General features: G+C 31.5%; 1 protein-coding gene across 3 annotated transcripts; it reads right to left on the bottom strand.

Annotated features, from left to right (window-relative positions):
- Positions 1 to 284: 284 nt before the first annotated feature.
- LOC131846767 (ATP-dependent translocase ABCB1-like) lies at positions 285 to 17,606 on the bottom strand. Of its 3 annotated transcripts, XM_059196159.1 has the most exons (23): positions 17,333 to 17,606; positions 14,110 to 14,167; positions 11,702 to 11,980; positions 10,219 to 10,319; positions 9,541 to 9,712; positions 8,791 to 8,962; positions 8,235 to 8,365; positions 6,784 to 7,008; positions 6,139 to 6,264; positions 5,501 to 5,704; positions 4,934 to 5,104; positions 4,561 to 4,750; positions 4,409 to 4,482; positions 4,120 to 4,281; positions 3,603 to 3,707; positions 3,310 to 3,471; positions 3,033 to 3,236; positions 2,328 to 2,569; positions 2,093 to 2,249; positions 1,831 to 2,025; positions 1,472 to 1,678; positions 1,069 to 1,215; positions 285 to 745 (listed from the first exon to the last, which is right to left on the bottom strand). In XM_059196159.1, the coding sequence occupies exons 1-23, from the start codon at positions 17,524 to 17,526 to the stop codon at positions 551 to 553; spliced, it is 3,873 nt and encodes a 1,290-aa protein (XP_059052142.1). In that variant the 5' UTR covers positions 17,527 to 17,606; the 3' UTR covers positions 285 to 550. The 3 variants fall into 3 exon arrangements, with proteins under 3 accessions (XP_059052142.1, XP_059052143.1, XP_059052144.1); XM_059196160.1 differs by lacking the exon at positions 11,702 to 11,980; XM_059196161.1 differs by lacking the exon at positions 14,110 to 14,167 and having other exon boundaries at positions 17,333 to 17,403.
- Positions 17,607 to 17,958: the final 352 nt, after the last annotated feature.

Raw genomic sequence — 17,958 nt, forward strand, 5'->3', positions numbered from 1 at the left:
GTACACCTAACAATCTGTACTTGTAAGTTGTATTTATATTACCTAGTACACTAACAATTTTTTAAGACATAGTTGTATCAAACCACAATTAATTTAAATGGGACTGGCATTATCATATTATGATAAAAGTCCCTAAATAAATGTAAGAATAAAAAAAAAATTAATATCATACAAATATTTCTGAGGTTTTCTGAAAGAATGTGGTACTGTATACATGATTATGTGGTAATGAAAACGCTCTAGTTTACAACAAATAAAGACAATTTGTCTTCAGGTAACAGTTAACAGTTAACAGGTAAAAAAAATACTTAAAATCAAGAAACTTACCTACATTTATTATTATCGCTAATAAGTCATGTTTTACATTATTACAAACTCCGTTTTTTTTTAAATCTAAAAGTTGTAATATTATACCATTAATAAATATAATACAATTTTGGTAGGATAATTAGTGGAACTAGAGAATTTGATTCTCGAAATTATAAAAATATTTTTTTTATGAAGTAATAAGATCGAGTTAAACGTTTGTCTAAGAGATTTTTTTATCATGTTAACTATTTCCAGTCCTGTAAAGATTGTAGTAGAGCCCCTTGAGTTGCATAAGTTCTGAGTGCATGCCAGCCTCGTGCAGTCGCCCGTCGCTGAGCACGCAGATGCGGTCTGCGTCCCGCACCGTGCTCAGGCGGTGTGCGATCGTCACGCACGTGCGACCCGCGCTTGCAGCCGACAACGCCTCCTGCACCACCTGAACACAAGGAAGTTCAAAGATTGTAATTCAGCCATCCAATAAATCTCTACTTAGTATAATTTAACTTTAATTTACTAATTAAAGATTTGCAAAATTTTACATTACACACATGTTTTAACTACTAAAACGGCTAAGTGCAAGTCGTTTTAGTAACTAAAAACATGCATATTTTTTTTACTTATCGCAACATTGTTAATTTTGTTTTTTACTATAATAATAACGACTTAGTAAACTAGGTACTGTAAATGACTATTAAGTGTGTTGTGTTACTATATATATTATTTTATTTAGAATGGAATTGAATTAGAAATTTATATTACCTTTTCACTCTCTGTGTCCAGAGCACTGGTAGCTTCGTCAAGTAGCAGTATCTGAGGATTTCTCAACAAAGCCCTTGCTATAGCCACCCGCTGCTTTTGTCCTCCAGATAATTGAGCCCCTTTCGAACCAATGCTTGAGTCGTAACCCTAAAATACATAGCCAAGAATATTCTTACACCAATAGAATATCTTCCGCCTTAATACGTTGTTTTGAATTATTAAAGATTGTTTTGTCAGTATTATTTTATTTGGTTTTTTTTTGGTACACTAACGGTATATTTGTGGACTTTAAGTCCTTTAGAGTACGTTTCTTTTATATTATGAACTGAAACTAGATTCTCTCTTCTAGTAAGGCTAACTAGTGTTTTTAACTGTATAATATAACTGTAATATAGTTACTTACTAAAGGTAATGACTTAATGAAGTTGTGAATGTTTGCTTGTTTCGCAGCTTCAATGATTTCATCCATACTCGGTTGACGCGAGTTGTCTCCATAAGCAATGTTTTCACCAATAGTCCGGTCGAACAGTATAGGCTCTTGTTGTACGAAGCCTATTGATCGTCTAGCATCCGCTAGGCTTAATTTCGGTAAGGGTATACCACTTTGTGTCTAAAAAATGTGTTTTGTAATTTATTAACGTTTTCTATATGTATACTAAGGTTCCCAAAGTTCAATTTAATTCTGATTCTTTTTAGATTTCTTACATCATTAGAAATTGAAGAAAAATATCCACTGAAAAGAATTATTTGTCTATTACTTACCACAATTCCTACATCTGGATCGTAGTATCTCTGGAGGAGCTGTATAACAGTGCTTTTCCCACAGCCGCTCGCTCCGACCAGCGCTAGTGTTTGACCCTGATCTATTGTAAGGTTCATATCTTTAAGAACTTGTATATTGGGCCTAGTTGGATATTTGAAATATACACCTTGTAAAGTAGCGGATCCGGTAGAATTCTGTAAGATATTGTCTATTACTAAACCTGTCAATCTAAAGGTAATGATACTGAAATAATTTACTTACAAATCCTTGTTCAGGTATCGGTGGGTCTGTGATTTTAGACTGTAGTTTCAGTAATGTTATTACACGTCCCGCTGCCTTTATTCCTTTATGAAAGTTGGGAGCAAAGGCAAAAGCTTGTGCTGCCGATGCAACGCCGAGTATAAGTGAGTCCACTGATCTATAATAAAATATAGTTTTTCATCTCTAAGTACAGAAGGCGACAAACTTAACTTAAACTAGTGTTAGGTAGACTTACTTGATAATAATGGAATAATTAATATGTTCGTTTACAATAAGTATTCCTCCATAATACATGGCTGCTGCGTAAATGAAATTAAAGAGACCTCTTGATAGACCGAATACAATCCCGCGCCAGTGGGCGGAACGTTTAGCAATTATAAGAGCCGGCAAGAGTTCTACAGCGTATTTATTTAGAAACATTTTTTCTTTGCCAAGTGATGCTACTGTGCGCATATTTGCAACTGCCTCAACAGCTAACTAAAATAAAAAAAAAACTCTTGTCAGAATAGGTGAAGTTTTGTAACACTAAGTTTCTAAGTCTTAGACTTTAAAGTATTTTATTTCTGTATGAAACTATATTTATTAAGTATAGTTTCGTATTTCGTATGAAGATTTCAATTGCAGTTTCTATTAGTATGTCCTTTTCTGTAAACATTTTATTTATTTACTTATTCATTTCAATGTTATTATACAACACCATTACAGTATATCCAAATCGGTGTTGCAACTTAGTACAGTATACATATATATATAAATATATAGGTATATTACTTTACATAACATATTTTATTACACAATATAAACATTATAATATTTCTAGATACTTAACATATATATGTATATAAGATATAGACAACTGACTTTAATTTTTGTATAGTTCATATAAAGTATCATTATCGCCCTTAATATGTATAATAGAAAAGTGGCTTTTGTAACAAACCTTTGAACTGGCTTCCATAGTCTTTGCAGTTCCAAAGGAATCAGCGCTCACCATTCTGCCTTCTTTATAAACGATAGCAGCCATCAAAGGAACGGAAGTGAATGCAACTAATCCTACACGCCATTCAAAATAAAGTGAAAGGACTAGAGCAAAAATGAATGTTCCTGCTGCCTGTAAAACGGTGCCAATTCTTTGCCCTGTTGCCTAAAATTTGTAAGACAATTAGTATTTCAATACATCTACAACTGATTACACTCATTTAATGATAATATCTTACAGCCTGAACTTGTGCAGCTTCTCCAGCTAATTTTGCGCAAAGTGCACCTGTGGAATTATTTTTGTCGTCATAGTATGCTACTTCTTGTTGCAAAAGTTTTCCAAACAAAAGTTTGCGCAATCTCTCCGTCAAGTACTCTCCAGCTACACCGTAAAAGTAAACCTGGAAACAAATTATGGCGTTCATAAATGTTTATTGTTATTATTCATAAATGTACATTTTAAATAGTTACATGAAAGCATAGTAAAACAATAATTTGAAACAATCAATATAATATTAAAATTAATATTTACCGTACAGAAATTACCAATCCCTGAAAATATTCCAGCAATAACAAATATAATTACGAATCTTTGTACTTCAGATAATACTTCATCGCTGTTTGGATTGGAAAATACCTGAAAAATTAATTCATTTATCATTGAAAATCTATTTGAGTCGTTAGGTAATCATTAAATAAAGAGATTTCGTATATAGGCTTGCGTTAACGTAAAGTCTAAGCTCTAATTGCTACCGTGTTGTCTATTGTAAAGCTGTATTATTAGATTATTCTCATATGTGTAGAAAACACTGTAGGAATGTAACCAACAAAATAACAGAGCGGAAGTCATAAGGATGGACTTTTTCACAATTAAAATACTCACTCTCTATTGGTGTTTCAGATTAGATGCTACGGAAATTAAATTAAAGTGACTAGTTACATAAAATCTTTATGTCATAAGAAGATGTGGACTTGCTTCTAGTCTCATGACTTATAAACCATTGAACGTAAAATCGAAATCGGGTATTCTCCATTAAATATTATCTTACCCCCACAAAATCACCAAAAACAACTGCTAACACTGGCATTGCGAAGCCGCTAATGACTGAACAGGCGCTGGCAACGGTAATAGATCTCCATTCCGGAGAATTAAGTCTTACTACTTCCCAGAAGGATATATCTCTTTCTGTTTCTTCAACCTCGTTGTTTACCTGTAATAAATTTAAATACTGTACTCTTCCTTACTATAACTCCATCTACTTCTCATGCGGAGAAAAAAATAATAGCAATAGTAAGATCGTTAGAATTAATCTTTATACTTCCGTTTCAAAAACTTACAATAGTTTTGGGTACTACAATTTCATCTTCGTCTTTCTCACTTGTTTCCATTGAATGACTGTATTGTGGTTTATCTATAGAAAATAAATTAATTGTATTAATAACATACAATAAGAGTATGCATATTAAGATTTCAACAATCGAATTCTTACCTTTATATTCATCTGTTGTAGGTGGCGCTTGTATCATTACCATATCATAATAATGTCCTTTCTTTTTCATCAATTCATCATGATTACCATATTCTAGAATTTCTCCACTTTTAAATACGTATATCACATCTACATTCCTTATAGTCGATAGTCTATGTGCAACTATAATTGTAGTACGCCCTTCTTGTGCCTGTTGATAAAAATCAAGTAATTACTATTAATTTTTATACGGGTCGCTATGGTACATTATTTATTTCTAGAACAAACATGTGTCTACGTTATACTACCATTAGATAGATACGTCATAGTATAACGTAGATATATATGGAAGGATATTTTAACATGTATGAACTTGATTAATTGTTTATCTTACCTTGTCAAGAGCTTTTTGCACCTTAGCTTCAGATGATGTGTCAAGTGCACTAGTAGCTTCATCGAGAAGAAGAATATGTGGATTACGTATGAGTGCTCGCGCTATTGCGATTCGTTGCTTTTGTCCTCCTGATAAGGATGCTCCACGCTCGCCTACCAGTGTATCGTATCCCTGTAACATCATATAATAATAATATCATAGGACCACTTACAGAGCGCCATCTAGTCCAAAGCAGAGCTTGCGTTATGGGTATTAGACAACTGATATAAATACATAGATTTTTTTTTATAATACATACATAATATACATGAAAACACCCAGATCGATACAAATAAGCATACTTATGTTTGTTTGTATCATGCGGGGAGTCGAACCCGCGCCCATCGGAAGTAATAACATAATAACAACATTAAAAAAACTGTACCAATTGAGTTACTTGCCAATTCTTATCAACTGAAGTTACTAGCCGAAGTAGAGGGCAGAGATATTCATAAGTGGTCAAAAGGTCGTATTTGAATCAATAATTTTGAGTTTGATGACAAGTTTTGATTATTTGTCATACCTTACCGCAGGTAATTTTATGATGAATTCATGCGCATTGGCTTGTTTGGCGCAGGCTTCGATCTCAGAATCCTTAGCGTTTTCGCGACCATAGCGGATGTTCTCTCTGATGGTAGTGTTGAAAAGCACAGGCTCTTGTCCCACGAGACCGATCTGATCACGCAACCACCGCACTGATAACTCGCGGACATCATTATCGTCTACGCAAACCTGTTGATTTATATAGTTTAAATATTTATTCTAGCAATTTTATTCATAACTAGGAATATTATAATATTAAGAAAAAGTATAGGTAAGCTATTTAAAACTGTTTTTATTCAAATTTATCTTAAACTGGGTTAAGCAACATTGTATTATATTGTCTACCTTATTTATATTTTTATTATATAAATACTAACTTTTTTCCATAACTTGGTCTTATACCTACTACTTATACATATTTTTTAGTTAAATGATAGCCTATATCTGTTCACGTGGTACACTATATCTTCAAACATTAAGATCTATTCAGCAGTTACGCGTGAAACAAATAGAGAGACAGTCAGACAGACACATTTTCGAATATGTAATACTAAGTATGAATAGTTATGTATTGTAATTTATATGGCATCATCCATTGACGATGCCGAACAACAGGTACTTACACTTCCATCTATGACATCGTAATACCGCGATATCAGCTGTATGATGGTTGACTTGCCACACCCAGAATGTCCAACCAGAGCCACCGATTGTCCGCGTTTTACACTCAGACTTATGCCTTTCAGAACCTGGTTAAATATAATTAATACAAACTATATGACGGATTTCCCGATTAATATATGAAGATTATGGAGGTAAATGGATTAGTTCCTTTAATCTTTAAATTTCGGTTAGAGGAAATATACACGTAAAAGTTTCGTTTTCAATATTTATTTTACAGTTAGTTTAAAAAAACTCTCGAGTGTTTACTTATGAGCAAACATTATTCGGATACGAAAACAATATCTAAAATATTTTTATATTTTTTTGTAACAGGACTTGTAAACACACTAATGGCCAATATGATAGTAAGTGGTAACGGTCGCCTATACACGGTTAGTCGGAAAAGGTATACTAAGCTGCTAGCACTGTAATATATAATTATACTGTACTTAGCACTGTAATACTAATAACTAATTGACCCTGTGTGATATTATTTGTATTATAAAACATTTATTACAAAGAATCGACAACGTTCTTTGGTATTCAAACCGTGGTATTCTGGAAAACTATGTAAATGTTGGATATTTTATTAGGTAGATACTTACGGGCACGTCCGGTTTTGAAGGATAATGAAAAACTACATTTTTCAATTCAATACTCCCATCAACATGATCAGGGACCACACCCTGGTTTAATAACGGGTTGATGGTTGGTACATTGTCGATCAAATTGAAAATCTGTGCTCCAGCGCCGCAGGCAACCCCGAACACCTCCACTAGTGATGATAATATGCTAAAGTTCTCGGAGGCCATAATGATGTTCATGAATACCTGGAAATATGACAAAAAATTAAATATTTAATAAAATTTTGAATAAATTCATATTTATACAGATTGAAAATCTAACATAACTATCAAATGTTAGTTCATATTTTTTTTTTTATAGGAGTTATAATTTATAGGAGTTACTTATTTTTGTATTCTTCCATATATTTAGGCTATCTGAATTCAATTGTTTTGTGTTCTAATTAATACAGTACTACCTTTGTTTTTCCCGCTTGCTCTCTCTCTTTCTTTTGTACACATCTCTCTTTTCATTTCCTTTCACACACCGTTCCACATCACGCATTAACCTATCCAATCGCACAATGAACGTGTTGGCTATATCAAGTCGAATAAAGGATGACAAAGTTCAAGGTAAACTTAATTATGTAACGGTATTTGAAAGCAATGCCGATTTGAAATGTAAACCCTGTACGAAAAGTTCGCAACAGAACATTTTACTGTGACCCAATTTCTAATACCGAGTTTCAAGGTCTTCTGGCATATTTTTGACATGTGTATAAATAAATAACTATAATTTGGCTATCAAAGTTGTGTACTTTTTTAATTATCATATTATTTATAATGTACTTTGCTTTCATTTTTTATATACATGTGTCTATGACAATGTATTTAGATAGATGCGACGTTAGAAATGTCATATACATACAATTAGTACATTATATGATTAAAAATAATACAGCATACTTTTTACAATGTTAAAAATTTTAAATTATTACCCTTGAAAAATTATTTTTCAATTTTTTTTATTTATTCACATTAGAATGCACCGATTTGTTCGCTGATATTTAGATATCATGGTTTTAGTCATTTAAAAATGTCTAGGTATCTCAGTTTTTTTTTTAAATTTTATATTATAGTGGTGTTAAACATGTGGTATTTTCAAGTCAAGTTGAATAAAGGTTATTTGAATCCTAGTAGGTGTCTACATAGCGCTGTTACGTGATCTAGTTTTTTTGATCTTGAGTCCTCACTTATTTACTTATATATATTTGTTATTTGTGCTGTGTATTAGGCTAAATTGTAAATTGTAACAGCATTAAACTTTGAATATATTTAATTATTCAGTATGTGACGTATGGGTTTATCATAAGGGGACAACCAATGAGTACATAAAAGCCTTGCTTTTTTGTACTCATGAAAATTAATTTCACCGAGCACAAAGATGAAATTTGTTCATTTTAACTATATAAAGATGTATCAAGTTCACTTACGGCAATCATGGTAGCCACGTTGTATATATCCGGCTCATCCACAGTTAACTTGTATCCAAACCAGAAAGAGAGAGCATATGAGCCGAATATACAGAAGAATAGTATTCCCATCGACAGGCCATTGTAAAAACCTGAAATGTAACGTTGCTTTTAATTATTACGAGTAATCGAACTCGCGATCATTGGAAGTAAGGCTTGCTTTGTATAATATAAGCTATCTTTCGATTGTAAACAGAGATATGGAAATGAAACGACATGGCGAGATATCTTACTATGAATTGTAAGCATGATGGGTACGGTGGTTGTCGCCTGATTAAGCCTAATTTTTTACCTTCGATATTATTATTTTTTAAATGGTCTGCCCACATTAATCTATGTTTGCCTTATGGTTGACTGGGAGATAAATGCCTTAAGGTGTTAAGTGTGTTCTGATTGAAGACACATATGAAGAAAACAGGCATATGTACTTAATATTAATTTGATAGAAATAACTTTACTATTTTTGATTTAAACCTACCTCATAACCAAGTAGTTTTATAAATAGATATTAATTTACCTTTCTTAATGTTAATTTTTCTAACATTATTTAGATGAATTTCGTATCTTTCCATTTCTTTCTGTTGCCCGCTGAATGCGTACACTGTACGGATTGAAGATAAAACTTCTTCGGCTACAGCACCAGCTTTACCCGATGCCAAAGCTTCGTCTTTGGATAATCTGGATGATAACTGTAAATAGTAAGGAACTGTAAATAAATGTATGCTTATCTATACATTAAATAAATATAGTGTCATGACTGTTACCAGATGGGGCCAGGTGTGATATATAGAGGCATTATCTACTGTCAATGTGGTGAACAGAACGTTTGATATGATCATTTTCCTGGGTATATTCGAATCCAACGTAGCAGAGGTTTCATATCAGTGTTTATTTCAGTGGAGGTATTCAGAATTATAAATTGGTACACGAAGTTTTTGGTGTCGGCCAGATTCATACTTGCAACTTTACTGCGTCAGTCAGAGAGTAGTAATGACTTATGTGCGACGCTTTTCTTTACACAAAACAAACAGGCCATCAATGTCTAAGCGTAGATCGTTTATATTATGCAACTGATTATTATGCAGTTTTCACTAATAGATAAAGTGATTGATGAGGAAGGTTTATATGTATGATACATATAAAAAATATAGAAAACCCTTGAAAATCAAATATTTGTTATGCACCTGTACGAAACCAGAGCGGTTTGCTAGTAAATACCAAGGATACTACTTAAAATGAATAAATAAGTAAATAATAAAATAACTACCCATCCCGAAATTCCAAGTAGACCAAATGTGACAGGAAATGATATCAAACATAACAATGCCAGCTTCCAACCCAATATTAGAGCTGTGATTATGGAACTAAGAGAGCACGATAGATAGAAAACACTAGTTGCCACTTTTTCGCCGATACCGTCTTCTAATTTTATGACATCACTGTGAAATAATAAAAACAAATAAAACACTAGAACACTTCATAAAGTAGGTTTCTGATATAACACATCATCTACAGTTATATCATAATTAACTATATGTATATATATACAATGATTAAACATTTTTATGTTCAGGCATCTCAATATTGAACTCAAAGTCTGAAAGTTCCTTTAAATGAGAATGTGCGTTAGCTTGCTCAAGCGTCGAATCAAACATCATTTAGTACAGCGAATCTAAGACGAATTATAGCTACATTTTTACTATACCATAAACTATTTATAACTAAGACCCCGCTTATTAGTAATAATCTGTGGTTCATTAAAACCAATATAAAAACGAGATTTAGACATGAAGAATTATTATAACATATAATGCATATAGTTATCGGCGTTTGTAGGGTTCAGGAATCTGGAGCTAAAAATTATTTTTGTATGATTGTTTAGTATTATTAATATTGAGAGTTATTTTTATTCACTATTATGATCTAATTGTAATGTAATTACTACCTGCTCATTTTTGCAGCGAAATCTCCCATTTGATGCATATCGACATATCCAAAGTCTTGATTTAACGCTGCTTTCAAATATTCTTGTCTTATTTTGTATATCTGTCAGATAAAATATATATTATATTTATTTTTGGAATAGAAACATGTGTACAATATTACTGAAAGAGATTACTAAAAAATAAATAATATAGAAATAGGTATAATGACCTTGAATAGGTAAGGTTTAGGTTAATTGGGTATAATTAATTGACCTAGATAGGAATTTAGCGAAAGCAGTTCCTATATGTACTTATTTTCTGTATAGGTGAATCGATCGTTTACCACCTGTTAAAGTTCCATACAAATATTTGATGATATAATGTGATAATTGCAATGATATAAAAGCAATATAATTATTTCCCTGTAATAAATAGTGAAGAGTGACGGAATAAGAACACAATTTGTCACCACTAAAGAGAAACACAAACACAGCAGTAAATTTAATAATTTTTAATGACGATGATGATGAAGGCTCTATAAAAAGGGTGATGATCTGATGATGACAACCTCAAAATATTATGATTAATGTTGTTTTTTCAAGAGGTCTAAGATGTTATACCTCTATTTTGTACGTATTTATTTATTATATTTTGTACATATTTACAAAAAACAGATTCACTTTTAAGTTCAAAATTAGGCAGAATAGAGACATTCAGCTATATGTAGGTATTTATAAACACAGGAGAAGATATAAATTCATGTCTCGTTTTACACTAACCATTGTTATAACAGTTTATACCCATACAAGAGTATGTGTATATACATCAATATAATGTTGTTTCAATTCGAAGTATTCATTAATCCTATACAATTGTTTCCTAATGATGAATTTTAATGGGAGACACGTGTATGTTTTCTAAGAATTGTGAAACAGAGATAAGGACGGCATATATATTAATGTGCCCTTGAAAAACATTTCATTCCACGGATTTTTACCAACTTAGAAACTATAGAGGTTAAATTCTACAAACTATCAATTCTAGTGAAGGAATTTTTAAAATTGTTTCTACCTAATACTTTTATGTAGACATACCATTGGATAAGAATAACTAAATTTTATTTATGTGTTGGTATCCTTATTAAATACTATACAAATTTATAATTAGTATAAATTTGTTTTGTTTGTTTGAAAATTTTCTAGGCTAATTAAAGATATAGTTTCGACTATGTTGACTCGTGTTTACGACGAGTACAACCTAGTCTAAATGTCAAGAGGTAAATACCGTATATACTATAAAATTATACGCGTTAAGACTCGTTTAACAATATTAATAATGTAATTAAAGCAATAGTTTACAAATAAGTATTTTCTGAAAAAAAAATCTCATAAAGAGTTACTGGCGGTCTGAAGGAAAAGAGAGAATATAGATACACCAACACATACACAATTTAGTTTAATTACAATTTAATTTATAAGTTCTCACTAAAAATCAATGACTCACTTGGTTAAATGCTGCAATGTTCATTAATACTGTGGCGATATATGATAAAACCATGAATACCAAGCCGGCCACAGAATTCCATAATGCAAAGAATCGCAGTGATTTCAGAAACACGTCGTCCTCTGGCGTTCCCTTTTTAAATGAGATATCATAGTCTACCATACTTTGAGAGATATTTGAAAATAAGATCACAGTAACCGGCATCATACATCCGCTTACAATGGAACACAGCAGTGCTGTAATTATGTAGAATATATCTTTACAGCTGGCAAATCTGTACTGTAAGTAAAAAAATCATACATATAATAGTAATAACAACAATTCACAAAGCACAATCACGCTAAGCAGAGCTCATGTTATGGGTTTAGACAATTGATAGAAATATATAAATACATGTTTTTGTATATATATATATAATATACACAAGGAACACCCTGACTAATACAAATAATAATATATACTTATGGAATCAAATATTTGCATCGTGCGAGGAATCGAACCCGCGAGCAACGGAAATAAGGCGGTATGCTAAACCATTAGACAACCACTGAGGCCGTCAAATTGAGAGATTAAAAATAATTTCATAGTTTAAAACTGGTATATTTCATTACTTATTCCTAGATAGAACTTGCCTAACGCTCTATATTACGTAAGGAAGTTTAAAGAGACAAACATGAAAAAGAATTTAGACTTATTTACTTATTTTAACTCATGTTAAGATTCTTAGAAGGTTTTATTAAAGTTCTGGCTAGCTATGGGATTGCTATTCCTTTTTTCTATTGTCACGCCGAGGTCAGAATAGAAATAAAATTTAATAACCAAAAAAAAAATCAATGCTCGCGTACCAGTTAACCGCCTTCCCACGTTCCTAAAAAACGTAATCGTTTTGTGACAGAATTAGAATGAGATTAACGCGTAGTTTTGTGCGTAGTTATTCCGGATTACTAAAATGGAATGATTGTGTACCCTGCAGTTTTACTACCATCTCTCACTCTTCAACTGAAACATGAACAGCAGTAGCTTGCACTGCTGTTCATGTTTCAGTTGAAGAGTGCTTGGCAGCTGAAATAGTAAAGACAGAGCCAGACTAGTTTGTACACAAGTAGTATCCGAAATGGTAACGTGTATGAATGGTAGAGGGGCGTCACTTGATAGCGAAATATCCGTGATGCTGTTCAGTCGTGGACAGTCAGCTTGTTTACCATACCTAAACTTTAATTACATTAAAAAAATAATGTGTCAAAATAAACATGTTTCATTGATAACAATCTAGTAATTATTGAAAACAAAAATGTATTTGTTTTGTTTGGTTATATAGGGTTACTATGGATACCTTTGTACTATGGACATGTACTAAACAACTGATGCTCTAAAGTAAACTTCCTGATGGTGTTTGATTTTAATGACACCATTAGTAGAGCCAATTGAGAGAGAGACTAGAACAATAAACTGGCCAATTACTTTCATGTAAAGAAATTTCCGCTAAAGATTGTGTGCCAAATAGTGTGTTAACATTGTAGTTTTTGTTTTTACGGTATCAATCAAAATTTATGGTACAATATGTTTCATATTGTGAACTCGTATTTAACACATTATGTGTTTGTCTTGCTTTATCAAGGACATAGTATCATTCATTTAAAATTGTACAATGGAGTTTATGTGTAACATATGAATGAACGGGATCACAAATTTATATTAAAGCTACCTATGTTCAATATATATGTAGCCTATCTGTAAAATGAGTTACGTAGCCATGACCTTGCCCATCCCATCCCATTATTAGGTTTGTTCTATTCATCCTTGTTAAAGGTCACTTGAGATAATTTAGGTAACCAGTAATACCTAATATTATAGATAGACTATCTAGCTGATTTGCATTTTTGCCCGACGTTTTATTTAAAAAATGGCGACTAACTCCGCCCGTGTTCTAACATTTTTACTTAGTATTCATTGTAATATTTTTCTGTTTATGTACATCATAGCATCACGTTTAGTAGTTAGTTTTAAAAACTAGCTCAAGAATTGGGCTAACAATGCATAATTTTAGAGACTAGTAAGTTCAAACAAACAAACTCAGGCTTTATACATTAGTATAAACTTGCATATCAAAATTTACTTATATACCTACCGTTTAAAAAATATATAAGAATAACAATATATAGGAAAATCCATCCAATAATTCGAATGCACGTGACCCATCACCAAACTTTGTAATGACGACAGAAATGCCTCAATACAAAGTTTATGACTTTATTTGTTTATGAGTTTATTCATGTGCATTCGAATTAATTATTGGATGGATTTTTCTATATATATTGTTATTATTATTTTTTTTTTAAAACGGAATTTGAGTAAGTTTTTAGTTCTACCTTGACCATTTTAAACCAAATATCTATTTATATACTTACTAAGGTGAAAAATGATATACTGGGAACATCTGGTTTTGAGTCTGTCTCTTCCTCTTTTCTGTAACAATTGAAATCAACTATTAGTTAGGTATAATTGTTAGCAATTAATGGATTCCTTGCGCTGAATTTCTTGTGAATCAACTAAACTGGGTTAAGTGATCCAAATTCATGTTTATCCTTTTACTCTGGTTACTGGTACCCCTTCACCATACGTAGCCGGGATCACTATTAAGTCAACAATAAATTGAAGTCAATAATATCCGAGTTATTTATATAAATAACAAAACATGTAGTATATACCCAATATAGTTTATGCGAGCCTGCCAATATATGTCGGGGCTTGTATAGCCAAATAATTCATGGGCCTCTACCTGTTTAAAAAAGTATTGAAGGAGGTCACTGAATGCTATATATTGATAGAATATTTTTAAATAGTCAGGCCTTAAATCAGTGGTTTTTTTTATAAAATATACCTAATATTAAAACAAAAACTGATTAACTATAAATTTTATTGTATGGGAATCGAACCCACGAGTGTCAGAAGCAGATGGTTAGGCAGTCGATTAAACCGCTACATCACCAAGGTCATGGGTTATTAGCATCGCAAATGGAAGCCATGCTTCGATGCTCAGAGCGTTTCCGGGACAAATCAAGATCAAGGTAAGTAATGTTAAAAAGCAAACCGACATGTAGTCTGAGATGAAATAGCTGCACCTTTAAGTTATTTTCAACATTATCTGAGTAAATTTGTAAGATTATAGTTATATTAAAACTACTACACCCCTGTCTCGCCGACAATAAGCAGATTGTTGTGCATAGTTTATAATGAAATTAAAATTCACAAAGAGTATAATGAAATTAAAAAAAGAAACATTTTCTTTAAATTGTGAACTTTACTGTCTTGCTTGCATGCTTCTACGGTTTAGTCTACCGAACCGTAAACCGTAGAAACATCTATTGTTTGGTCTGTTCAGATAACTATATCTGATTTATTTTTGTTACTACCAGAGTAAGTTTAATATATCTATAATATTTAATTTATATATATATATATAGTCTATTTATTATATTTACTTTTGTCTATCCTGCTATTTAGTAGTAAAATTAATTAAAATTGATTTAAAAGAGGAACATGCTCGTTCTTCTTGAGATTAGTCTGCTTTCCGAATGAGCCGTAGAATAAGAAATATTATATGACTATTCAAAGTGCCTATATCAAGTTTATTTCTATTGTATTCTACAATTAGCTTTGTTTATGCTCATAAAAATATATGACAACGTATGAGAAGTACCTACTCCTCATTCGTTGTCATATGTTTTACGAAGGGCGTAAAGTCAGGCCAGGATGTCAGTATATTTACCTTGTACTTATTATTTATTCTTATTATATACCTACCTACACGACGTTCACCACTTTCCATGGGATTGGCTCTGAGCTTGTTGGTCATTCTGTTTACCTACTTAAAAAGTTGTTATACATATTGTTAGGTGTATATACGACCTCCATCAATTACGATTTGATATATAGTTTTAGTGTCAAATACAGATTGACATAGTTGTAAAAAAATATTAAAAAGCAATACAATTCTGCAAACGTACATAAGTATTATTATTAGTTAACATATCATCTCAACACAAAAAGAACCCCACCACAACACATATACAGCTAGTTGTCTAGATATAGGTACTATTCAGGTCATATCACAAACCTTCTGCTATTTCCAAACTAAGCAGATTCATATTATTTACTTATAATTCAGAGTTAATAATGTATCAGTTAATTATTTAAATAAATTCCGATTTTTTTTATGTTACACACTTATTCATGACAAAACCGATTCTCTTCCAAAGGAGTTAGTAATATGGATAATAAATAACTAATAGACATAAGTAAATATTTTGCCAAATATATTTATAGATATACAAAAAAAGTTTAGCCATAGTCATATTCATGAACAAAAAAACATATGTTTGCATTGAGCGGGGATTGAAACTGCGACCGTTGAAAGTTGATGCGTATGTGTCAAACCGCTATATCAACAAGGTCAGCGTCTAAAAAGACTGATAGACAACTTTATGTGATATGATGATATTATTATATGATATGGTAGTCAACTTTAGATAAAAACTAATAGACTGATGGGCTTTTCTGCTATAATTAATTCACAAATTACTTTTATGTATTTACCAAGTAACTACCTAAACATATTTAATATAGTAATTATTATGCAATTAAAACATTATATCCACCACCAATTCTTTATCTATGCCCTAATTAATATATTTTTTTGTATTCTGGATAATTACTCCATATAAGGTACATATTTTAAAATGAAATCTGGTCATGCCTGATAGTTTTCTCATCACCTTGCGGCCGAAGACAGACAGACTGATGTAATATTAATAGACATGTAACTATGTAAATACACCTCTCGTAAGTAGATACCTACATATACGACGGTCAAGGTGATTCTATTTTCGTCTACTTTTTTCATGGTGTAATTCTGATATAGAATAGTTTTAAACGAAGCAAGAGATAACCCGCGACTTCTTTTCATTTTTTTGGAGTTACTAGCGTCTAGCTATGTATATATCCGTCCTCGTGATACAATCTACTTTCACGTCAAATTTCATCAAGATCCATTCAGCCATTTTGTTAAGAAACAGACAGACATTCTTTCTCATTAATAATATTAGTATGGGTAATTTAAGTATATATTATATTCAGAGTTAAAGTGGCTAAGCCTAAATACCCAGTAGTTAATCATATGGCACAATATTATGCAACATCATTCAACGGCCTGTATTTATGAGTATTGTTGTAATTCAGTTAATAAGCTATAAACTTCAGGTATCTATTACGGGAAAATATGTAACGATTTGATATACTTAAAATTACTTTAAAATGAAAAGCAGATTTTAAATTTCCGGAGTTAGTGTGTAATAATTTTGCTGACGAGAAACTCCATCTTATTGAAGAAACATTTAAATTATCAAAGTATTATCAAGGTAAGGTCTTGATTAATCCATTTATAATTTAATATTAAAATAAAATAACTATCTCGTAATAAAATTATAAGTGTACATTTAATTATTACAAGATATGTTGTATGTTCTATTTTCTCAACTTAAGGACACATAATGAATGATACACAAAACAAATCTGTGTTTAATCTATTCTGAAAGCATTAGGTAGATACATTTGAGAATTTCATCCTCTTACCTTTTTTTTGATACTATACTGGGCTTAATTTGTTCTTTAAGTAAAGATTCACTTTCATATTCGCCATTTCCTTCGCAGTAGTCAACTTTTGTTTTATTTAATTTAATGTTACGATTTTCTTCAAATTTCTTATTTACACTTTCACTGGAGTGGCTGTTGTGTTTAAAACTGTTTTCATCTTCGGAAAACACCATTATTATTATTTAATATAAGTTACTTAACACAATGGAAGTTAACAGGAAAATACGAATTATAAATTTGCAATTGCTAAGACGTCGCGAAAAAACCCGTCCCGCACAACATTGCTATCATTACTAACCAAGCTAAGCTATAGTAACTCGAACGAAATGAGAAACGATGCCAATATGAGGGTCAGTGTTGCCAATATTGAGTAAAAGGGATTTACAATTAAATTTTGAAGGTCGAATTGGTAGAATATACCGTAATATAAACTTAAATTTAAATGTTTACCGTAAGACACAGTGTTTTTCATCTGTGATATATGTGTTAATTAAGAAAAATTAAATAATAAAGTATTTACTATACGATTAAAATTCGATCGAATTATCAATGCCACTGACGATGCCACGTGACACATCATTTTAGTTAATAGATATTTAAAAATG

Source organism: Achroia grisella, unplaced genomic scaffold (assembly GCF_030625045.1).
Source record: "Achroia grisella isolate CSIRO2021 unplaced genomic scaffold, CSIRO_AGI_Agris_v1 utg512, whole genome shotgun sequence".
NCBI classification, from domain to species: Eukaryota; Metazoa; Arthropoda; class Insecta; order Lepidoptera; family Pyralidae; genus Achroia; species Achroia grisella.

Coding starts and splice junctions, on each gene's coding strand:
- LOC131846767 (XM_059196159.1), bottom strand. CDS start 17,526: ATGGTGTTTTCCGAAGATGAAAACAGTTTTAAACACAACAGCCACTCC. Junction 6,265..6,783: donor CTTCAAAACCGGACGTGCCC/GTAAGTATCTAC, acceptor ATATTTAACCAG/GTTCTGAAAGGCATAAGTCT. Junction 3,472..3,602: donor GGATTGGTAATTTCTGTACG/GTAAATATTAAT, acceptor ATTTGTTTCCAG/GTTTACTTTTACGGTGTAGC.